Source organism: Rhincodon typus, chromosome 20, assembly GCF_021869965.1.
Source record: "Rhincodon typus isolate 14 chromosome 20, sRhiTyp1.1, whole genome shotgun sequence".
Taxonomy (NCBI): domain Eukaryota; kingdom Metazoa; phylum Chordata; class Chondrichthyes; order Orectolobiformes; family Rhincodontidae; genus Rhincodon; species Rhincodon typus.
Window position 1 is genome coordinate 17,902,054 of NC_063351.1, and position 25,666 is coordinate 17,927,719.

General features: G+C 40.2%; 1 protein-coding gene across 1 annotated transcript in view; it reads right to left on the bottom strand.

Annotated features, from left to right (window-relative positions):
- LOC109937939 (adhesion G protein-coupled receptor A1) overlaps nucleotides 1–25,666 on the bottom strand; it is a 458,189-nt gene that overhangs the window by 247,766 nt on the left and 184,757 nt on the right. The window contains exons 6-7 of the mRNA XM_048609008.1: nucleotides 24,975–25,138; nucleotides 7,986–8,199 (exon numbers count right to left, since the gene is read on the bottom strand). Of these exons, the coding sequence (XP_048464965.1) occupies nucleotides 7,986–8,199; nucleotides 24,975–25,138 (378 nt within the window). The remainder of the gene's footprint in view (nucleotides 1–7,985; nucleotides 8,200–24,974; nucleotides 25,139–25,666) is intronic.

Consider the following 25,666-nt stretch of genomic DNA (forward strand, 5'->3'; position numbering starts at 1 on the left):
TTTGTAGCCATACACATGAAGGGAGCATTGCTCATTAGCTTCACAGCTTCTTTCATGTCATTTTCAGCACAGAAGGAGTTTTGATTCATCAGTTCAGGGAGCCCACTAGATGAGAATCTGCAGGAGGTACACTTATCTACGTTGGACTTAATGTCTTGAGACTTATGGAGTTAGCAGCTTTTTCCTACACCCATCAGTTTTCATGATCCTCTGATTTATGGATACTGTAGGATGAGATATACAATAGAAAATCAGTAGAAGGTGCAGAAAACAAAGTATCCCCACAGTGCCCTAGGAAAGGCTACGATACAGTCAGTAGTAGGAAGGCTGCAGCACCTCTACCACAGGATTTTACTGTCACCGCCATGATCTCCCACTTGTTATTCCTTATATTGGAACAGCTGAAGTTCCTGCTGCTTTTGTGACTTTTAATAGGATGTTCTGTTCCAAACAAAAGGCATCCTGCCAGGAAGAGGTACGGCTGTCAGAGGAACTGGTCTGAATGCGTACGGCTGATCTCAAGACAAAGATAGAAGAGGGATATGTTGCTCTAAAGGAAACAGAAATATTCCCAGTAAACTAATTTATCGTATTGGTGACGGGCATGTGTATTTCTATAACATTGAATATAATGGAACTTAATTGCCTCAAAAGGCCTTCCTTAAATGAAAAGATGTTAGAATTGAGCTTGTCATTATGAACCAATCTAATCTTGCTGAAATGTTGCAAGAGTTCATAACTGTTATAACTAACGTCTTAAACCTTGCAAAACATAGGAATGGAAACATGTGCTGCTTGGCCTTGCCAAAATAAACCAATGTACTCTCAGGGTAGTTGTCTTTCTCACTGCGAAGTTAAAAAAAAAAACAGCGGCTGAGGTTCAGGAACGGGACTCTGTTATTGTGAGAGACGAGATGTATTCCAAATTTAAGTTGCAGTGTTTTACAGTTAAAACATTCCTCCACTATTACATCTTTAATTTCTAAGTCAAAAATCAAAATGGGAGAGGGTCAGTATGAATATGCAATGAATTAAATCAATCATACTTATCCAAATTTCAAATTAAAACAGAAAACCATTCTCACATGGATTGCTTTTTGCAGAGTCCAGAATTTCCTTCTAACTAACAGCATCTATTCAAAGTTATTCGCCAGCCCAAATACTGCAGGCAAATAGAACACCCAACTGCTTGGCTTTAACATCAACATGTAGCTCCTCCAAGTCTGTTGCTCTCTTTTTTTTTAAAACAGTCTTCCCAATAAAAATGCATTCTCTCCCTTCTAGTTATTGGTTTTTGTTTCTGTCTTTTTAACTATCAATCGGATGATCTCTTTCAATGGGGTGACATTTGAAATTTCATTTTTGATTCACAGAAGTCACAAAATGACATTGTGAAGATTGCACGTGAACTGATTTAGAACATAAGAACACAAGAACTAGGAGCAGGAGTAGGCCATCCGGCCCCTCGAGCCTGCCCCGCCATTTAATAAGATCATGGCTGATCCTTTTGAGACTCAGCTCCACTTACCTGCCCGCTCACCATAACCCTTAATTCCTTTACTGTTCAAAAATTTATCTAGCCTTGCCTTAAAAACATTCAGCGAGGTAGCTTCAACCGCTTCACTGGGCAGGGAATTCCACAGATTCACAACCCTTTGAGTGAAGAAGTTCCTCCTGACCTCAGTCCTACATCTGCTTCCCTTTATTTTGAGGCGATGCCCTCTAGTCCTAGTTTCACCTGCTAGCGGAAACAACCTCTCTGCCTCCACTTTATCGAGTCCCTTCATAATCTTATATGGTTCTATAAGATCTCCCCTCATTCTTCTGAATTCCAATGAGTATAATCCCAGCCTACTCAGTCTCTCCTCATAATCCAACCCTCTCAACTCTGGAATCAACCGAGTCAGTCTCCTCTGCACCCCCTCCAGTGCTAGTATATCTCTTCTCAAGTAAGGAGATCAAAACTGTACACAGTACTCCAGGTGTGGCCTCACCAGGACCCTATACAGCTGCAGCATAGCCTCCCTTGATTTGTTTTCAGTGCCAGGCTGATACAGTGATAGGATGGCCCATCATGTTATGTAGCTGCATGTGATCAACATTTATTTTAAAGCATTAGAGGAGATAGATCATGTTAGCAAGAAGCTTCACCCATATTGGATAAGAGGCAATATTCCCAGAATTTTTGGTTACACACACAAATTGCTAAGGTAAACTATTAATATGGCATTTCTGACTACTCTAAAAACATTGTGTTAATTCCATAAAATGAATAAAAATATAAAGCAAACTGGTTGCCAAATGAAATCACTGATCAACTCATCTTCATTAAGCTAACAGTGTTTTTGAATGATGAAATATAACTTAGTTGAAAAGTTGATTCTGCTAGCGTGAATAGGCTAACTATTGATGAAGAAAAAAATCATTTCTGCTCACACTGCTACTGATAGATTAAACCAGAGAAAGTGGGATCCTTCTCTCAAGTCAGATCATCAACAAGTACAAAGCACCAAGCAAAAGGCATACACAGATGACCATGGTGCTTTTCAGCTTTCAGTTGCTGTAGCTCAGACATTAAACCGAATCTGTAAGCTGATCCTTTTCACACACTGTAATTGTTTTATTTATTCATTTTGCAATGGGATCATATCAGTATATTCTATTGCATTAGCTCAAAACATTCACAGCAGGAAACAGACAGCAACTGTGTATTAATAACACATTGACAGCCATACTGTGCTGCTTTTCATCCACACATCTGTTACCTGATGTGGATTGCTTCTGGTAATACGTGCAATGTGTATTTATTTGGTGGGATGAAGAAACAATGAGATTCTGTACCTCAGCTAGAAATAGTTTAGGTTGTAGATTGTTAAAACAGAATCATATTATTTCTATGCTTCAAATGCCACAACAGCTAAAGCAAAGGTCACAGAAAATTCACTTGCTCACTCTAATTAATTGTCTAGGAATGTGACCTTGACATTTATTGAACACGCACAAGTTCTCGATTGTTCTGAAATTCTGCACACTTAAGGAGCAACATTGATGAGTGCTTGCTTAAGGTATGCAGCTAAAGCTGCACGTTTTAAGTGCAAACACTATTGTTATGCCAACAGAATGGCCAGTGAAAATTCTCACTATTGCAGACTGTAATGCCTTTGCAGCATATTGTTTTGTGCTGCACTCCTTACTTTTTAAGATACCAAATGCGACGTTGTGCCACTGACCACTTTGTTTATTCTAGCACAACAATATTCCTTTAAGTATAGATTTTACACAACCCATCTCAGTAAATATTAATCAAAAGTCTCCTGAAGCAACAACATGCTGCGTGAGGTGAAGATGATAATGCTAACCGTGAAGGACAAAGTAATCCACAAATAGCATTGTTGCTATGCCTCATAAGCAAATTCTTTTGGAAAAAAATGACAAAAGGCTGACAAATTTGTATTGTCATAATCATGGATCATAACATGGGATCACCAATATATTGGAATTTTTATTCCAACATATTTTTCTTTAAGAAAAGGATTAGTACAGCCAACATGATAATGCATGGAAATCCAGGGTCATCTTGAAAGGAATACTGGAATGTCACATCTGTACAGAGTTAAGGAGGCCATTTACTGTGGACGTATCTATGTTCTACCCTTCCGGAAATGTGGAAATAAAAAGTTTCAAGCTGACTTCAATCATGGCCCATGTGTGTCAGTGGCCTGATGTCCCACTGTGTCGACTAGTGGGCTGTGAAACTCTCAGCTTTGAGAACAGCCATTAAACACCCCTGCATTGCAGGTGAAGCAAAGGTTAATACACTCTTTTACTCTGAGCGCTGCCAACATCGAGAGGAATCAGAATAAAATAACTGCAAATCAACTTGTAAAGCCAAAAATCTTGAAAGTGACTGTTTAATTCCTAACATCAACACCACTGTTATTACCCCATGTACCAGCTCCAGGATTATGCATCTAAGGGCCACATGTGATGGACACTGACCCTTTCATGAGTTTTCTCTAGATAGAGAATAATGAATTGATCAGAATATCCATTACTATGCAGGACTGTTTTAAGCAGTGCCCAGTCTACCTCAGATTACCTTGGTAGGGAAGGTACCTCAAAATTTCAGAATGGCTGAAGGTAGCTATCTTATACTGCTACTATATACTAAAACCATAATTGCTTTCCTCCTTGAACAGGATGCAGCTGTTAACCAAAATAATCATTTTGCCTACCACACAAATGAATAATATGGTATGTGAGTTTTAATGCTGGTGTGATGCCAGTTTTGTAGATTGTATGTCACAATGACTAGCGGACCATATATATAAAAAAACACATTATCAATGAACATTTACAGTGGTCAGCAGCACAATGATGCTTAACCAGCTTCTAAACCTCAGAAGAATATATCCCCAGTCAGATGTGATTCTGCTATTGGAAATCATTTATTAAATAATCCAGACAATGTTAAATGTTGCAACAGAAACATGTCAGGTTCAGAAGGCAATGTATTTTGCATGCTACATTCCAGATATATTAATGCATACAGCCTTTTTAAAATGTAGACCAAAAGGATTTGTACACGCGTTACACCCATTTCGTTAGAAAAAGGTTCTTGAGACTGCCAGTCTGTTACATTTCCATGGCAACACCCTAGCCAATCAGAATCTACCTGCACAGTCTGAGAATTAACAGTGACAGCTCACTATTCTTGCAAATCAGCATCCTCTTCTCATGCTACATAAAGTGATATCATTTTTTATTTAAGTCTCATTCTTGTGTCATTGTTCTGTTAAGTGCAAGTTGAAAAGCTGTAACTTCTTGCCTCCTTTTAGCAATGCTGGACTTTTTCTTTTTTTGGACTTGCTTCTTGATCCTAACCTATGTGTACTCGCTTGCTGTGTAATTATTTCTTCTGGCTTTTAGTAACTAATAAACTCACTCTTTTGTTAACTCAAGAAAACCCAGTTAAATTGGCAGCTTTTAAAGTATAAATTAATTCTGTCTGGGAAGACAGTATCCAAAAGGGAACCCTTTAAATTAACTTTCTTGTGAGCTTGTGGGGTTGGTGGTAGTGGGCTGGGGGGGGTGGGGGGGTCAGCGGGCGGTGAGCGAGTGAATAAAGAGGGGAGTCAGCTCACTCCACCTCACCTTGGAGCTGAACACTTTGCAGTCCCCATCTAGAACTGTAACAAGTTTAGGTTTGGGGACTGATCATAACAGTAAAAATAAGACAGCAAAGGTATAGGTATGATTTTTTTAGCAATTAACCAACAGTTGACAATTTAACTGTGATAGCAAACATACAAAAAGACTTGATTTTTGGAATGTTAAACAAATAATCAAGATCAAGACTGAAGTAAACTCTAACTGCCTCAAGCCAGCAATATTTAGGTGATTCACTGGCCTTGATGCTTAGTCACAGCTTTGAAGCCCCATTCAATCCAGTTCTATTTGCTTTGGTACTGATGGCCATGATTCCCACCCTGCATCTGTCAATCATTTGAGTCACTGTTTATCCACTTTAAAGTCTCAACTGATGATTCTCAAATGCCATTTTTGATCAAAACGTCAAGAGCTTCACTGTTCCACAAGGATGAGCCTTTGAGTCACAATGCTATTCTGTAGAATAACTGAATTCTATTAAGTTAAATTAAAACAAAGCCAAAGTTATCAGCTTTGAAATGCCTCTCTGCACACACCTATAAACTACACAGTAATTTTTCCCAAGTCATTTTTTTTAAATTAAAGACTGCAAGCAAACAAGCATTGTTGTGTTGTGTCTCACGGCTAGTTTGCTACACACTTTTAAGGCACAGATTCACGACATCATCATAATGTCATAGTATGTGACATGATGGTTTAAAGGTCTCAGTCTTCATCTTGCTGAGACCTCTTGCAGCATGGTTATCTGAGGGGAACATGCCATTGTTGATATCCAAATTTCTTAGCTTTGGTCCTACATGCACGTGCCTCTGATTATAGTATATTCGATACCAGTGGCTGCAATAAACACCTATTGAATCCTTTAGTATTCTGTTAACCAGGTCTCATTCTTGTATCAAGAGTGTGAACATATGGATGGGATACTCCTTGGAGGGTCAGTAAGGACTTGATAGGCTGAATGGCCTGCTTCCACACTGTAGGGATTCTATAATATATCTTAACTCAATATGGACATTTGAACTTTAACTCACTAAGCAGGAAGGATTGACTACTCAATTTCCCAAAATACCAGCAGCAATACTGTTCCAGCCTTATCCAGACAGATAGTGTCATTCTCACAGTGAGAAAAACGAGTTATCCTATCAACCAGTCTGACACTAACTGTGACCATTAGCAGCAGCACTACAGTCGACAATTATCCTGGTACCATACAGGTATCCATGCTAAACTGTTCTTTTCTCCCGTTTAACACTCAGGGCAGCTCAAACATTTCATAGAAAAGTATGAATTATTATCTATTTCCCTTTCCAAATGTGCATTCAAGCAAAGTCCATTTCAGGCAAACTATGCTAATACAGCCGACAATAAGTAGAGGATGAGCACAAATAGTCACCTGAAGGACTTTAATTGGAAATCCTTTTACTCATTAAAATAATAAACTAATAATCATTCAAGAGGAGAAGAGGATGGGAAATTTACAATTAGCACTTACATCATGATTAATGTCTTCTAAAGCATGAAGAGCTTCAGAGATCAGAGGCTTGGAAAAACATTGATTTCAAATGTAATTTGATGCCTTTGTCAAAAAAAAAAGGTGGGGCTCTCTTGGTGGCTCAGTGCTAGCATCCTTACATCTGGACTGGGAGGACCAGGTTCAAATCCTACCTGCTCCAGACATCTCGAAACAGGTTAATTAGAAAAAAATAGGTTAAATTTTAAAAATCTCAAAAACACAAGACTTTTCGTCCAAAGTTCTGGATGGGTTTGATGTGCTATCTTCATCATTGCTGTCAATATAATTTTTTCTCCAAATAGTCAAATAAACAATTACAAATAAAAACAGAGCATGCTGGAAATACTCAGTTGGCCTGGCAGAACCTCAGAGGAGGGAAGCAAAGTAATATTTTAGGTTGATGATCTTTCATCAGTTCTGATTATCTCCAGCATTTTCTATTTCAGATTTCTAGCAACCAAACTAATTTTCTTCTTGTGAACAATTACAACCTTCATCTTGGGAAGAGATGTGTTTTCTTTATGCTTAATGGCCTGTTAGGTTCAAGCCATCTTGTGCTGTACAGCTGAAATTGCAAAACTAAGGCTTCCATGCAATTTTAACATAAATCAAGCTTAGTGTGAAAACTAAACTGAACTGAACTGAAAGCTTGGGAATGGGGATATCTGCATTGTTCATGGTTCAAAGCATTTGTCATTGAGCCATGTGTGGTTTGTAATATCATATGTAGCAAATACTTGTATTAGAATGAGAATATTAGCAAAATATGATTTGATTGGATCATGATGGTTACCCTATTCATTGGGATTTGTTGTGTACATCAGTTATGCATTCACTTGAATTTTTGCCTAGTACCAATGGACAAATCTTCAAACTTCATATTAAAAAAAAATGAGAGTTTAAAAAAAATAAAATTGAAGGCTCTACACCATCTTTGGAAATTACTAATAAAATTATTTTGCTAACCTAGTTTGTAATGTGGAGAGTTAATAAGTGATAGTAAAATGCTTAACGTATCTGTAATTATTTTGCACTCCAGAAGGTGGCACTCGCTACTGAGAACAATGTAATGGTATGGATTATTACTTTGACTTCAGTCATTCACTTATCCATCTTAGTATTATTCACTCTGCAATGTATCAAATGTAATATGTAACAATGCGGTGAAATCAAGCCTTTCTCTGCAGAAAAATATATCTTCTGAGCTACAAAGCAACAAAAAAACTCAAACCAAAAGGCCTAGAATGATTTAAGGGTAAACATTTCAATTATACTTCAATGCAAGCAAAAAGGATATTCCTACCTGGATATTAAACAGCAGTCATGTATTATAACTGGCTCTACAAATATTTCATTATCTTCATCTGTTACTACTATTTTCCCACTATGGCGCCATTGGATTTGTGTTGTTTTATCCACATACGTTGCAGTGCACATAAAAGGTAAACGATCCCCATGAAATACCACTTGTTGTCGTGATGGAATCATCTGAAATAAAGGCAGCTCAAGTGGACCATCTGAAAATGGAAAATTGTAAATAGACACATTCAGTAACTTTTTGATAAATACAAAATAGGTTTCAGATAATCAACACTAGCTCAGAAAATCACTTTTTTGTGAAAGTCACAATAAAATTCCTTTTATTTATGTCTCTTCATAATATTCATGGAAATAGTTCTAATCTGAGTTACAGTCTGTTATGTTATTTCCTAATCCTAATCAGATTTAGTTCATGTGTCTACATGTGTACTCACCACAGTTGCTGTGGATGCACATGCACTTACCACAATTACTTTCCATTCAATATCCATGAAGCAAGTAACATTTCCCATTTTCTTGTCAGGTATGCTAAACGCTCTTGCTTAACCTCAAATTATCTCTTTCACTCTACAAAACGTATTCCTTCATAAAATGTTAGATATTGTTGGCAAGATCAGAACATATTCCCCATCACCAAACTCCTCTGAGAACAGGGTGGTGAGCTGCTGTCTTTAACTACTGCAGCCTGAATAGCAACAATGTTGATAATGATGTTAGGTAGAGAGTTGCAAAGTTTTAATCCAGCAGCAGAGAATAAATGGCAGTACATATCCATGTCAGAATGGTATGGTTTGAAATGGAACTTGCAGATCATGGTGCTCTTATGCATCTGCTTTTCTTGTCTTTCTATTTGAGCGGCGTCACAGGTTTTGAACTTGCTGTAGGAGTAGTCTTGTTGAGTGATATGGGTTTTGCCGCCAGCTGGGTATCTCTATCTGATGCGGCCATGCTACTGTTATCACTTGTAACACAAGAAATCAGGCACGGATAATGTGGCATTGAAAGATCCAACCGATATTCACACCTCAAAAATAAATAAACTTTACATTCACAGGTTGAGTGTTGTGATAGTATTAAGCTTTTCAATTACAAGAGAGCAGTATGTCAAGTACCAAGTATTTGAAGCTAAGATAGAGACTGAGACCCTTATATGATCACATCACATGCTATAATACAGCGATGATATTATGAACATGTCTCTTCAAAGAACATAAAAATATAAGAACTAGGAGCAGGAGTAGGCCATCCGGTCCCTCAAGCCTGCCCCACCATTCAATAAGATCATGGCTGATCCTTTTGAGACTCAGCTCCACTTACCCGCCCACTCACCATAACCCTTAATTCCTTTACTGTTCAAAAATTTATCTAGCCTTGCCTTAAACACATTCAGCGAGGTAGCTTCAACCACTTCACTGGGCAGGAAATTCCACAGATTCACAATCCTTTGGGTGAAGTTCCTCCTGACCTCAGTCCGACATCTGCTTCCCTTTATTTTGAGGCTATGCCCTCTAGTCCTAGTTTCACCTGCTAGCGGAAACAACCTCCCTGCCTCCACCTTACCTATTCCCTTCATAATCTTATATGTTTCTATAAGATCTCCCCTCATTCTTCTGAATTCCAATGAGTATAATCCCAGCCTACTCAGTCTCTCCTCATAATCCAACCCTCTCCACTCTGGAATCAACCGAGTCAATTTCCTCTGCACCCCCTCAAGTGCTAGTATATCTCTTCTCAAGTAAGGAGACCAAAACTGCACACAGTACTCCAGGTGTGGCCTCACCAGGACCCTATACAGCTGCAGCATAGCCTCCCTGTTTTTAAACTCCATCCCTCGAGCAATGACAGACAAAATTCCATTTGCCTTTTTAATTACCTGCTGCACCTGCAATCCTACTTTTAGCGATTCATGCACAAGGACACCCAAGTCCCTCTGCACAGCAGCGTGCTGCAATGTTTTACCATTTAAAATATAGTCCATTTTGCTGTTATTCCTACCAAAATGGATGACCTCACACTTATCAACATTGTACTCCATCTGCCAGACCTTTGACCACTCAGACTATCTATATCCCTCTGCAGTCTTTCAGTGCCTTCTGCACACTTTGCTCTACCACTCAACATAGTGTCATCTGCAAATTTTGACACACCACACTTAGTCCCCAACTCCAAATCATCTATGTAAATTGTAAACAATTGCGGTCCCAACACTGATTCCTGAGGCACACCACTAGCCACTGACCGCCAACCAGAAAAACACCCATTTACCCCTACTCTTTATTTTCTACTAGTCAACCAATCCTCTATCCATGCCAGTACATTACCTGTAATACCATGCAACTTTATCTTATGTAGCAGCCTTTGGTGTGGCACCGAGTCAAATGCCTTCTGGAAATCTAGATACACCATATCCACAGGTTCCCCATTGTCCACCATGCAAATAATGTCCTCAAAGAATTCCACCAAATTAGTTAAACATGACCTACCCTTCATGAACCCATGCTGGGTGTTCCCAATGGGACAATTTATATCCAGATGTCTTGCTATTTCTTCCTTAATGATAGATTCAAGCATTTTCCCCACTGCTGAAGTTAAGCTAACTGGCCTATAGTTACCTGCTTTTTGTCTACTTCCTTTTTTAAACAGTGGCATCACATTGGCTGTTTTCCAATCTGCAGGAACCACCCCAGAGTCCAGTGAATTTTGGTAAACAATTACTAGTGCATTTGCTATTTCCCCTATCACCTCTTTCAGTACCCTGGGATACATTTCATTAGGGCCAGGAGACTTGTCTACCTTTAGCCCCATTAGCTTGCCCAGCACTGCCTTCTTAGTGATAATGATAGTTTCTAGGTCCTCACCTGCTATAACCTTCTTGCCATCAGTTTTCGGCATGTTATTTGTGTCTTCCACTGTGAAGACCGACACGAAATAACTGTTTAATGCCTCGGCTATTTCCTCATTCCCAGTTATTAAATTGGCCTTCTCATCCTCTAAAGGACCTTCGCCACTCTTTTATGATCTACATATTTATAGAAACTTTTGCTGCCTGTTTTTATATTCTGAGCTAGTTTACTCTCATAATCTATCTTACCTTCCTTTATAACTTTTTTTGTGGCTTTCTGTTGGCGTTTAAAGATTTCCCAGTCTACTACTTTCCCACTACTCTTTGCTTTTTTGTCTGTGTTTCTTTTTTCCAATCTGATACTTTCCTTTATTTCCATAGACATCCATGGCTGGCTCTCTCTTTTCCTACAGTTCTTCCTTATCACTGGAATATACTTCTGCTGAGCACTGTGAAAAATCATTTTGAAAGTCCTCCACTGTTCCTCAATTGACCCACCATAAAGTTTTTGCTCCCATTCTACCTTAGCTAACTCCTCCTTCATCCCATCATAGTCTCCTTTGTTTAAGCACAAGACATTGGTACTGGATTTAACCTTCTCACGCTCCATCTGTATTTTAAATTCGACCATACTGTGATCACTCCTTCTGAGAGGATCCCTAACTGTGAGATCATTCATTATTCCTGTCTCATTACAGAGGACTAGATCTAGGATAGCGTGCTCCCTCGTAGGTTCCACTACACATTGTACAAGGAAATTATCGCGGATGCATTTTATGAACTCCTCCTCAAGGCTGTCATGACCGACCTGGTTTAACCAATCAATATGTAGATTAAAATCCCCCATGATAATTGCTGTCCCATTTGTACATGCATTAGCTATTTCTATGTTTATTGCCCGCCCCACCACAATGTCATTATTTGGTGGCCTATAGACCACACCTATCAGTGACTTCTTCTCCCTGCTATTCCTAAATTCCACCCAAATGGATCCAACCTTTTGTTCAGTAGAACCTACATCATCTCTCACTACCGCCCTGATATCATTAAAAATCAGAGCGCCACCACCTCCCTTACCTTCCTGTCTGTCCTTCTGAACAGTTTGATACCCTTGGATATTTAACTCCCAGTCATGACCATCCTGCAACCATGTCTCTGTAATGGCCACTAAATCATACCCATTTGCCACGATTTGCGCCATCAACTCATTCACCTTGTTTCAAATGCTCCGAGCATTCAGATAAAGTGCACTTATGCCAGTTTTTGCACCTTCTTTTTGAGTCCTATCACCTCCATTACTAACAGCTCTTGAGTTCTCCTTCCCTTTAACTTTTTTCCTAATTTTCAATGGAGTTGAAGCTTCCTCGTCACCTGCTAACCTGCTGCTTTGCCTTCCATTAATTGTTATACTCCCTCTACGCTCACTCCTCCCTTCCCCCCTACTTACTAGTTTAAAGTCCTATTAACCCTTTTCGCCAGAACACTGGACCCGGCCCTGTTCAGGTGGAGTCCATGCCAGCGGTATAGATCCTTCCTGTCCCAGAACTGATGCCAGGGCCCCATGAAAAGGAAACCCTCTTTCCCACACCACACTTTTAGCCACATGTTTACTTCCCTGATCCTCGCCTCCCTATGTCAATTTGCACGTGGCTCAGGCAGCAATCCAGAGATTATGACTCTTGAAGACCTGTTTCTAAATTTTGTTCCTAGCTTTCCATAATCCCGAAACTGGTCTTTTTTCCTAGTCCTACCTATGTTGTTGGTACCTACGTGGACCACAACAACTGGATCCTTCCCCTCCCTCTCTAGTATCCTCTCAAGCCGGACAGAGATGTCTCAAACCCTGGCACCGGGCAGGCAACACACCATGTGGGATTCTCTATCCTGCTCACAAAGAATACTGTCTATCCCCCTGATGATGGAATCCCCTACAACTACAATCTGTCTATTAGCTCCCCCCCTCTTGAATGGCTTCCTGAACCACAGTGCCATGGTCAGTTGACTCATCCTTCCTGCAGCCCTGTTCCTCATCCACGCAGGGAGCAAGTGCCTCATACCTGTGGGACAATGTCAAGGGCTGCGGCTCCTGTGTTCCTGTCTGCAGGGTCCCTCTCTCCACCTGCCTCACTCGCAGTCACACACTACTGTCCCTGGCCACTGATCGAATTAACGCTAGTTAATCTACTAGGTGTGGCTGCCTCCTGGAACACAGCATCCAGGTATCTCTCCCCCTTCCGGATGTGCCGCAGTGTTGGGAGTTCGGATTCAAGCTCATCAATTTTGAGCCAGAGCTCCTCAAGCAGCTAACACTTGCTGATGTGGTCACTGACGTTCTCAATGGGATCAGCTAGCTCCCACATCATACAGCTACAACACATCACCTGGCATGCCATCTCTACTTAGTTAATTATTTTAAATTAATTAATTAGATTTTTTAAAAGTTTCACAGTGTTCTCTCTTTAACTGTTCTCTGCACCAGTAAGTTTACTCCGTTATATACGCAAACAGACTCCGGTTTTGCCTTCCGAACTGCTCCCAGAGGACTTGGCATCTAGGTGACCTCCCCGAAAGATAACAAAGAGATGAGAAAAAAAAATGCAAATAGCTTACCTGCTCACCACACTTAGTCTTTATTATTAGGTTAGAGGAGGTGGAAGGGTGGGAGACACTCCACGTGTAGTGTCTCGGGTATTAGTTACTTCCCCAATTTATTGGTAACCGTTACCCAGCCGACCACTCGCACCCACTCTGGGACTCCTCCTCCGCTGAACAATTGAAGGCCGCAGTCACGCGAGGTAAGACTTTTATAACAAAAGCTTACTTTCCCGGCTGCCCTCGCGCTCTCTCCCGGACTCCTGCCGCTGAACAACTGAAGCATACAGACTATGAGATATCACACATCTCCCTTTGCTAAAGATTTATAAAAATCCCAAACAGATATAGATGGTCATACATGGGCAAGTGTTGTCAATTTGAAAATTATACAAATAGATAAAACAGAGTTTACGGCATTAACATTTTAAATTTCAATGTAACACTTTGGAGGTTTCACAACTCGTCCTGATGTGGAGATGTCTGAGGTATTCATTTTCTTCTCTGTACTTGTTTGACAACTTGGTTGTCTTGCTGCTGGTTGCTATCCCTCAACATTACTGCACAATTATCACTATCGGAGTGACTTTCATCAGTCTCTATGGATGAATGATGTGTCATACATTGGTCTCAGCTGATTTCTGTAGCACCATGATAAGTAATGATTTTATTTGATCTGGGATAGTTACATATTCTAGTCACCTTTGCTGTATTTCTAATTCCAACTCTCAGTCTCTGCCTACACAATTTTGTTAGTTCACAATCTGATTACTCATTATTCTTTAAAAACCAAGCATGTTGAAAGAGGTGTACAGTGTCTTCGGATGTGTCCTTCGATGCGTCTTGGAGTGATTTAACAATTGGCAATCAGCAAGGTCGTTCACACTTGTCTTTCTTTCATCAGTTGTGCACCAAAATGCATCAATGCCCTGCAGAAATCTTGTTTTGCTGCTCAAAACTTAATGATCACTGATTTGACAGTAGATAGCATGCATTCAGCCAGACCATTTGAACATTGATAGTGGGGTGACTATGTGATTTAAGTCACCTGCCATATAATACACCATATATGTCTAAACAATGTGTCAATGAATTGCAGTTCGTTGTGAGACACTATCCAATACTGAAACACTGGAAAATAATGTTCATTACGTCAGTGACTGTTGCACTTGGTGATGCTGAGTTATCAAAGAAAAGGGCATTTGGGGAATTAACCCATCACAAGGATGTAATTTTCTTTGCGCATGATGAAAATGTTGATTCCTACTTTCAAACAAGGAGTGGATGGCACCTCTTGTAGAGGTAGAGGTTCCCTCCACTCCTGGGTGGAGATGTTTGTTATGTCTTACATGTATTCATGAATCATTTAAATATGTGATTCATGCTTGGGCAGTACAGAGACTAAAGGTGCCATGTGTGCTCAATACTTGTGTCCCTGGTGTAACACGGACATGACATTTTCACATAATACTTTTGGTATTATGACATGCTTGCCCATGTTGATTTATTGTGATATACAAGCTCATCTCTGTATGGCCAAAATGAATAAGTCTTCTCAGGAATTTCTTTAATATTGTGCCCATCACTGGCTATGAATCTTTTGCAACTGTTGCAGTTGCTCATTTTCAGTAGTTGCCAATTACAACTGGTCTTATTGATTCTGGCTAAAGAGTAACAAATCTAACTTAAGAAAATCTTCAATTTACAGTGAAGAGCATCAATGTGTAATCAACAGAAATATCTTCTGGGGCGGGTGTGTGCATGTGTCTACAGGATTGGCGCTGGTATAATCTGCTCAGCGTCTGAGATTCAGTCTTCCTACTGGCTGGTTTATATCTCACCTCAAAGTCATATCATTGCACGTCATTGCTAGATTCAATTGTATAATGCATCATCTGTTACCATAATGGGTGTGGCTTGAATCTCACGATTTGTGCCAGTACCGAGGTCTGTGCATTTTTGTAGACCTGTTGTGTTGGACTATTGGTATGTAGCAGGTAGAAGATTTCAGGAAGCCAAGATGAGTTTGCACATTGTACATCGCCAGAATCACACAGCGGTGCCAGAATTGCTGATCTGTGTTATGCCTTGAGAAGGTCTTTTGTAGGCTGTACTATGGAGCAAGCGGCAGCCTTTCATTGCTCTTTAGAAGTTTTTGTTTTATTTTAGACGTAGACTACAGTACATTGTTTGTTGATTTCTTTTATTAGTTTTGCTCCTCTGTCTCCTTTATCTTTTGGTGCTGCCCCTTTACTGGCTTTGGTCAATTAAAGAGAGTTTTAAAAAAAATTAGAAACCTGTAGTTTAAGGAGTGCAGGCTTGTAGTTGCAGGTTTCTGCGGCGAGATGGCATTCACACAGTGAGATCCCAGGGCTGAAATGACTGTCCTCCAACAATCATCACCATCTTCCTTTGTGCTCAGCATCATGCCAGCTTGTGGTGAGTATTCCACTGATTCCCCTCGACTCCAGTGTTTCCAAAGCTACTCGATACCATCCTCTGTCAGCTGTTCTCTTGATGGCAAGGCCATCACCTTCATCATCCTTCTAGACTTCATCTCATTTGTTCATCTGTGGACCAACAACGTAATGGAATTTGGAGCCCACTGATCCTGGTAGAACTAAAATTTGAGCATAGCTAAGTTGCTCATCACTGAGGAAATATTATATAACAACACTGTTGTTGAGACTTTGTTTTTTGGAATGACAGTAATAAAGTGGTAACTGACAGATTAAATATGCTGCTTTCTGTGGACAGGACACGCACATGAACAATTTTCCACTTTGTCCAGTGGATGCCAGTGTTCCAGTTGTACTTGAACTGCTTGGCGAGGGATACGGCTGGTTTTGCAACACAAGTCTTTTGCACAACAACCAACATGTTCTCGGAACCCAAGATCTTTGTTGAGCTCAATGCGCATAGCCATTCCTTGGGATAAATGACTCACCTCCTAACTCCCCAAAGCCTGTCCACTATACCCAAGTCAGAAGCCTGAGAGAGTACTCCCCACTTCCCTGGATGCCTGCAGCTTCAAAAACACTCAAACAGGATAAAGATTCCCACTCAATCAGCACCTAACAGACCACCTTCAATCACTCCACTCTGGCAGAAGTGTGTACCATCTACAATGACATCTCGAAGGCTTTTCTGACAACACTTTCTAAACCAGTGACTTCTATCATCAAGAAGGATGTGGGCAGCTAGCACATGGAAACATGCCCAACTGTAAATTCTCCTCAGAGCCACACAGCTAACTCAGAACTATATCACTATTCCTTCAATTTTGCTAGGTCAAAATCCAATCCCTAAGAGCACTGTGGGTGTATTCAGATGGACTGCAACAATTCAAGGAAGCAACTCACCCCCACCTTATCAGGGGCAGTTAAGGAGGTCTGCAAATACTGACCTTGCCAGCGATATGCACATTCCATGAAAGAATGTTTTAAAAATCATTTGAAGTGTATTAATTAACTGACACTGATACACAGGATGGTGGGGACCACAGGTAGAGTCAGTGGTGGATCTTTCACTTAACACTTGTTCAGAAGGTGGCTGCAAACATTACAGCCTTGTCTTTTACAATCAGATGATGGCCTCCCCATCACTGGCCCACTTCTCTTCACAACTGGAAGTGGCATACCAACACAGCTTTCACCTGATTAGTTGGTTGAAAAATTGCTCAGTTCTGTCAAAAGCATACTGCTTCAACTGTTAGCATTTTGTAGTCCTGAAATGTAGCTTCACTAGATTGGTGCCTCTTTTGTGGGTATATGTAATACTGCTCCAGGCACGACTCTCCAAACTTCAGTATATCCAACGTTAGTCATCTGATTCGATGGTGATGGTCGAGTGAGAATTTTGTTAGGTTACAGTGTTTAAATTGAATAGAATGCTTTTGGTGTTTGTTGATGGTCCACAACACTGAATGGATATCCAGTTTTGAGCTGCTAAGTGCGTCCTGAATCTATCACATTTACCACAGTGACAGTGCCACACAACACAATGAAGGGGAAGTTTGGTGTGAAAGTGGGATTTTGACTTCACAAGGTGCTCTCTCTTATCGAGTCTATCATGGACAGATGCATCTGCACACCAATACATTAGTGAGGTTAAGTTAAGAAAGTACTTCCCTGTTGCTGGCTCTCTTGCCACCTGCTTAGGTTCAGTCTGGCAGCTGTCACCTTTAGGACTCAGTCGGCTTAGTCACTAACTGGACTCACAAAGTATATTATATGGCTTTACAATCCTCACCGATTCTACCAAGTGATGAGATCCTGGCATTGACAATGCAGCCTACAGGGATTTTGCAAATTTGGAGAGACAGGGAACTGCAAAATGATTAACCAGTTAGAGACCAGAATTAAAAGTAACGAAGTTATATAAAAGGTAAATAAAAGTCCTGTATCAAACTTTCTAAAATGATTGAAGGAGGTTTTAAAAAAAAAGTGACGATGAAAAATACCCTGATAGAAAGAAAACGTAAAGGCTTTGGGCAAGGACAACACCTTTCAGCTAAACGCAGGCATTGCACATGGAGAGTTTGAAGATTGTAAGGCTACTTGTCACCCAGGACAGGTTACTCAGAAGGCAGGAGCACATGACCAGTGGAAATGGCAAATAGATCCAAAATCATGTATCACCTCCATATAGGTGATGGTACCTTTCCAGGAAATATAACTACGCAAAGTTACTCAACAGTTCTATTAACAGCTGGTGTATCAGTACTACAAGTTGTTACATGCCAGCATGCTGTATGTTTCTTGTTGGACCATACAATTCTTTTTGATAATGTTACAGCATCCTTTCATTTCTTGCTGTGCACGTTCATACTCTCTGTAAATGCTCTTTGCACATTTCAAAAGGTCTTGTCTTCTTCCAAATGGCATCAAATCACCTTGGCTTATTTTGATAGAACTCATCTCTGAAGGTGATGGTTCAAGTCCCATTCTAGAACTTCAGTTTTTGGCATCAGCTGGCATTTCAATAGGGTACTAAAGGCGTGCTTTTAAGATGACATGTCAAAGAAAGGCTTTAGTTACCTTTGTTTGGTGCTTGACCTAACATAAAAGACCCCACTGCATCATTTGAAAAGGAGTGAAGAGGCTTCTTGCTGTGGCTCACATTCTTCCCACAAAACAAACTACCACAAGGAAGATAAATAGCCAGTCAGTAAATGTATTTTGTTCGATTTTGCCGTGTGTAAAATGGCTCTCAATTGCAAACAACTCAACATAGAAATAATCCACTGGTTTGAAGGTAAGGATTACAAGGGTCCCCAGATTACTGGAGTAGAAGGTCACAGGATGTGGGTTAAAGAGGTGGAGGGAATGGGGTTTGCAGCCAGGGTATCTCAGTGGGACTTCATCACCGGATAACGGGTCCCGCGATCAGCCACAAAGTGCCTTGGAAAAGGGAACCTCCACCTGCTCCGAGAAGCCCGCAAACAAGCCTGATTGGGTTTCTTTGATGGGTTTCCTGCAAGGCGATTTTTCATTCATGGCGACAGGATAAGGTACTTTACCATTAAGGCCATTAATCGCTCACTCCAGGACCTAAATTGGTGGCAAAGTGGAAAGACTGTCCATGAGTCTTCCCACCCCAGACTTAATTAGAACAGTGAAGAAAAAGATCAGAGTTAACATTTCGGATCTGGTGACCCTTCCTCAGACCTGTTGAACTTCCAGCAACTTCTGTTTTTGTTCCTGATTTATAGCATCCTTAGTTCTTTCTGTTTTTAATTAGAACAGTGGCTGGGAAATGCTAAGGCCCACACCCGATTAAATAGTCCCCATCACCAAGCATGCCTCATAAGAGGGCAATAAATTCATTTAACTCACGATAAAGGCTTATACAACTTTGTAATTCAAAGGGACAAACAAAACAGAGTTCAGAAATTACAAACTTCGAGGAGATCAGTTTTAACATCTTAGACTGAGAGAGTGTCAAGGTAACAAACAGGTGAAGCCATAAGCATCACAATTGATCTTATTCACTCCCAGCTCTTGGCCCCACCTCCTTCACACACACGAGAGTGGACAATAATATCTTTGTCAGCATTTTCATACTTGCTCATGAAAAGTGATACTTTAAACCCTGGAAAAGTAGTTGAAAATTACTAGTTGCCCAGGGTTAGACATCACTGATATCACAAAACAATCCTCTCTATTGTTTCTAAGTATCAGCACAATTAAACACCCAACCTGATAGATGCAGAGTGTGTTTCAGGAAGTACCTGTTAGAAAAATTAAAGCTCATGGGATTAAAGGGACAGTGGTAGTATAAATATAGAACTGGCTAAGAAACATAAGGCACAAAGTTGTAGTGAATGGCTATTTACAAAGTGTATGGTGCTACTTCCCCACAACAGTTAGAACCGCTACATTTTTTGATATATATTTACAACCCCGAGCTAGGCATTCAGGGTGTAATTCTGAATGAAATGAAACTTTGGAATTATACTAAACAACAAGGCAGCTAATAACATACTTCAGTAGGAAGAGACCAGTGGAAGGAGTAGAAACATTGCAGTTTAAATTTAAAAGCAGATAAGTCTAAGAGAGAGTATAGAGATGCAACATGAACTAAGCACTACAGTTTTGAACCCAGATACAGGAAAGGCCTTGGTGTGGATTTACATGAATGTTTAAAAGATGGCAGACAAGTTGAGAAAGCTGTTAAGAGCAAATGGGATCCTTGAGGAACACAATGTTTGCTAAATTATTACAAAACACTGGTTTGGTCATAGTTGGAATATCACGTTCATTTCCGGGCACCACACTTCAGGATGTCAAGGCCTTGGTGCAGGTGCAGAAGAGAGGTGCCAGAATAATTTGAGGGATGTTAGTTAAGTGGGAAGACTGGAGAAACTGCAATTGTTCTCCTGGGAGCAGTGAGTGAGAGGACATTTAATAGAGATTTTCAAAATCATAAGTGGTTTTGATGTAGTGAGTAAAGAGGAACTGGTTCTAGTGGCAGATGGGTCACAAACCGGACCACAGGGGTTTGAGGTCATTGATAAAACAGGCGATGAGAGGAAACCTGCTTCTCAAAGAGAGTCTGGAATGTTGTGCAGTAAAAGGTGGTGAAAGCTGATTCAACAATAACATGTGAGAGATAATGGAATAAATACTTGAAGGATTAAATTTTACAGCGCAACAGGGACTTGCTTGTGAGATTAAATGGATAGTCTACCAAGAAATCTGTAAAGATACAATCAGGCAAATAACCTGCCACTATGCTATGTCAATTCTGTTATTCTATAAAGAATGAGTTAGAGTGCAGAGGTTATGAACAGTAGCAGGTTATTCCAGATCATGAACAGTAATATGCTCCTGAGTGACATCGGGCCTAAACAATGTTTCAGACCATAGAGAAACTTTTGAGCTAAAATCAGTTCGATGTTCTTTCATGGTTTGGTTGCACGGACAAAGGATTATTGAACAAAACGAATATACTTATGATTAACTGTTGCAGATGATGGAAGTCTAGAAGGTGCCACATGCAAAGACGCTGATGACACGTGTCACCATCTCTGCTATTCACAGTTCCTGCAGCTGAGGTTGTCAAAGGTCAGTTCACAGCTGATGCTTCCTGAGTGAACCACTTGCACAGCATCAGAATGTCTAAATAAATTTGGACCTGCCTGCAAAGGTCAAGGGATGAACAGGGACATGAAAGGAATGGCTCCAGGACAGACAACCTTCCTTGATGCCTCTGTGTTCAGCTTCTTCACGTACCATGAGAAGAGTGCTGAGTGATCCATCTATTTTGTCAAGGTTTGTAGTAACATTTCAATTCTGCAGGCAACCTTGACACTTTATTGGCCTAAATAGACAAGCACCATGCATAACAAGCACCGAAAAGGGAGAATTGCAGGTACCACTTAGATAAGCTTGCAGAGATGATTGAAAAGTTTTGCATATTCTGAGGAGGATTTTTTTTGTGGGATTACAGTAAAGACAGTCTCCAGGTTGCACACGATTTCCATTCTTAAGTCTGTTTGCAGGTTGATTGGTATGCAGGTCAGAACACAATGTAGGACAATATAAAATAACCGTTAGTATGTCTGAGGAAATGTTTGTATGTTGGATCTTTAAAATGAATGTTAATGCACCCCTTATGTGATCGCGTTCATTAGTACAAGCGTTCAGAAGTTGGACACTTCAAAATCAGGAACGCCTTGTACCATCCACCAACAGAAAAGTCCACAGGAAATGGTACAATGTACTACTGCCATAGGGAGAAAGTAAAATATTGAAACGAGTCATTTCCTGGCCTTTGCATGTCAAATTGCACCAATTATAAAACTCTACTCCTCGAAGTCTTTAGAACACAGCTGAGTTAAACTAACACACCAAACTGTAACATGTAACCATTCTGCAAGCTGTTAAACAGACTGTAATCAATAGACTCTCTGTCACACAGCCATTAACAGCTTTCATTACAATAACACAATTGCGGAATGTTTTCTTTTAATCTATGCTGTGCCACTTTCAGGCATGACACCTAATACTAGAACAATTGTACAGCCAGACATATGGATTCAAATTACCAACGCACACTTGTGAATTGCATGCAATCAACTTTTCAGCATTGTAGTTTACATTTCTTCATGTCCATTTTTCCTGACACTTTCTATTATGATTGCAGCAATAGAGACATTTCTTGAAAATGGTATTTCCAGCATGGCCTCAAACAAATAGCAAGAGACAGAAAATATTTTCTCATTATGAGGCAAAATGCTGCACTGAATCTTCAGCATTGAATCATTCTTAGCTTTGTAATCTATCCAATATGGGTACATAAAATAGTTATAGTGTAGAAAATTCCTTTCTCCCTCCCCACTGCAATACAAAAAGATTACAATATTATGACTAAGTAAACCGAACTCTGTAGTTACCCAAAAGCCACTTAATCACATATGTCTGACAACAAACCCCAGAGTGAGCATCATGACTTTTAGCTCACATCTGATCAAATCTACATCTGTTTTGCATTCTTTTGGTTCCTATCACAGATTTACTGCTTCCAAACACAAATCGTTTTGCACTCTACGGATAAAAGCTAGCCCCTAGAGGATGGAAGTTATGCACAGTAATACATTTTCTTCAACAATTACCTGCAAGTTTTTAACCCCATTGTGGGACATCTGCAAGTGAACGCTGGTGCAGATGGTAAACCCTGAAACCCTGCACATTATGTGGTGCAAAGGATACTCTCTCTCGGTCCTCCCCTACATGTAAGCCTCAAATATCTCACAGGAAGTACAGGATTGCTGATGGACAGCAGCCAATTAAATGATTGAGGGAGTGGAAAGGGGTGTTGGGGTCAGGCTGTTATTATCTTTGGAAGAGGAGGTTTCCTTGGAGAGCCTAGACCGTGCTCCTACTTCTCTTGGCAAAGAATCAAAGAAAATGTAAATAACATGCAATCATGGGCCTCTTCTGGTTCTGGGGCATCAAATGGTCTGGAATTCAAACTGTAGTAAGACCTTGATTACACAATTGGGACCAAATCTCCACATCTGAGTGGATCTTGCTGCCTGCTCGTGAGGGTCCTGGCTATTTGATAAAATCAGGTTAAAATGACATCCTGAAGAATGGCAGTGACATGTCATGAAGTAAATCATTGGCCCACTATAATAATTCAGATTAAAATCAGGTCATCCAGCTATAATTTGGATCTATATTTTGCAAATTCACAGAACAGCTTCAGTTTCAGTATTTTTCAGCTTAGAACTTAGCTCTTTGCTACTTATGGGGTGGCACTGTGGCTCAGTGGTTAGCACTGCTGCCTCACAGCACCAGGGACGCAGGTTCAATTCCACCCTCGGGCAACTGTCTGTGTGGAGTTTGCACATTCTCCCCGTGTCTGTGTGGGTTTCCTCCGGGTGCTGCGGTTTCCTCCCACAGTCCAAAGATGTGCAGGGTAGGTGGATTGGCTAAGCTAAATTGCCCGTAGTGTTCAGGGGTCTGTAGATTAGGTGGGTTATAGGGGGATGGGTCAGGGTGGGATGCTCCAAGGGTCGGCGTGGATTTGTTGGGCCGAAGGGCCTGTTTCCACACTGTAGGAGTTCTATGATTCTATTCATTCATGGGATGTGAGCATCATTGGTCGGGCCAGCATTAATTCACCACAGCTAACTGTCCTTGAGAAGGTGGTGTTGAGCTGTCTTTCACAACCACTGCAGTGCTTGAGATATAGGGACACCCTCGGTGCTATTAGGAAGGGAGTTCCAGGATTTTGAACCAGTGCCAGTAAAAGAACATGATATTGTTCCAAGTTGGGATGGGAAACGATCTTGCAAATGGTATTGACAATATTAGCAGATAAATATTTAATATTGTCGTGCAATTTATATTTAGTGTGTTTTAATATGTTATTTGCTCTATCTTACAGACCATTAAAAGGCTGTCGTGTGAATATGTTAAGCACGTATTTGCTTATCTACCAGCAGTAAGTTCTCAGTTAATAGATAATTGTCAATCTTGCGAGTATGAATGAGGCAGAAACACCTGTACACATAATAATATGGTGAGACACTGAACAGTGTACTGCTGCTTATTAATAAGTGAATAAATGGTTGTTCAAAAATATACTCTGCATTTTACCATTCGATGGCCACATCATTAACTTTGCAACACTTGATGAATGAAAAATGACACTCATTCTAACAGTTAAAGCCTGTGAGAAATGGAAGGAGCATTTGTGAGTAAAGAATGCAGCAGCTCCACACAAGAACAACAGATTTTCTGAGAAGTGTTCAGCATTTGGGATATAGAGCCATTTTGATATTCAGCAGACGCAGAAAGGTATTCTGTGAAGGATGAAGCTGATGCAGGTTCCAGGGATCTTAACATTTTCTCCTAGTGAAGTTCAGGACTCAATGAGGTAGAAACTGCTTTCAGTTTGTCAACTCATCCATAATATTTTTTTCTTCTGGTTAGGCATTTCAGGAAGATGAGCAGTTACCTGCCTGTCACTCAGGATGGTCACTGACAGAGCTACAGGAAAATGAGTTGGCACAGCTTGTGAAAGGAGCAATGGATTATTTTTTATCTTAATTAATTCCTTTTCAGCCAAGTTTAGAAAAATGATTCAAACCGAGAACACAGCAAGGATTCAAGGTTCAAATACCTTCAAGGTCAAGTGGTGAGACTGATTAATTATCATCTGTCCTCAAATTGTTTGACTTGACCGTAGGTGGAACTTAAATTCCTTTCACTTCCATTTTGATAATAAAAAAAGCTGCACAATTAGTGAGCCCTATAGACAAAATCTCTGCCTTCGTTAGGTTCAGTTTCACTTAAAAGCCAGATGAAATGAAAGGTATTTCAGCTGAATTTTAACCCCACCAACACCCTTGTTTTCCATGCTGTTTTGTACAAAAGTAAGGAAATCATTCTTTTATCTCAAAATAAGTATCTCTACCCCAGTGAGCTGAAGTACCGCTCACTCACAGCAAATTTTAAGGCAGCAGGAGCTTCTATTCCACAAACTCCACAATATTGCCAATTTTAAAATGAAGGTACCACTCACCACATGACAACTCGCTTTCCTTCAAAGTTTTGAATGGCCTTCCCTGCAGAGCACTTGGGTAGACACACACCGTTTCATCTGCTATTCGAACTGAAGAGTTTCTAGCCCACTGTAAGAGCCACCTAAGGTTGCAGTCACACATTAGAGATTCAGTGCTAAAGTGCCTGCAAAACACAAATAAATTCACAAATGAGAATGTATCCTACACATACACCACTCTGATGTCAATATCTGTTACATTAACATTGTGACTATACTGTTTTGGTTCTTCTTGAGTTTCAGCTTCTCTTTGTAACATGCTAATACTATTCTTAGTCGGAAACAATGAAGATATTGCAATAGAGTTTTGAGCGATAATGATTTGCATTTTGCTCATATACATATTTTCATAAATCATAAGTAGCACTCTATGTTCTATGTGTCATTCAAATCAATGAACATTAAATCATTATTACATAGATCACATATCTAGCAGACTCAAACATTGATATTTTACTGGAACTTGGCTGCAAAAAACCTAACTAAAATACGGAGCTGCCCAGTGGTGTTACCTATACAGAGTTAACATGAGCAGTCAATTTTTTTTGCATTTGACTGTGTTTCCAAAGCTGAAGTTGATTTGGAGGAAAGCAGAACTGGTAATGATAGACAGTAGAGTAACGTTGAAAATAAAGCTACCACAGCCCTGCACA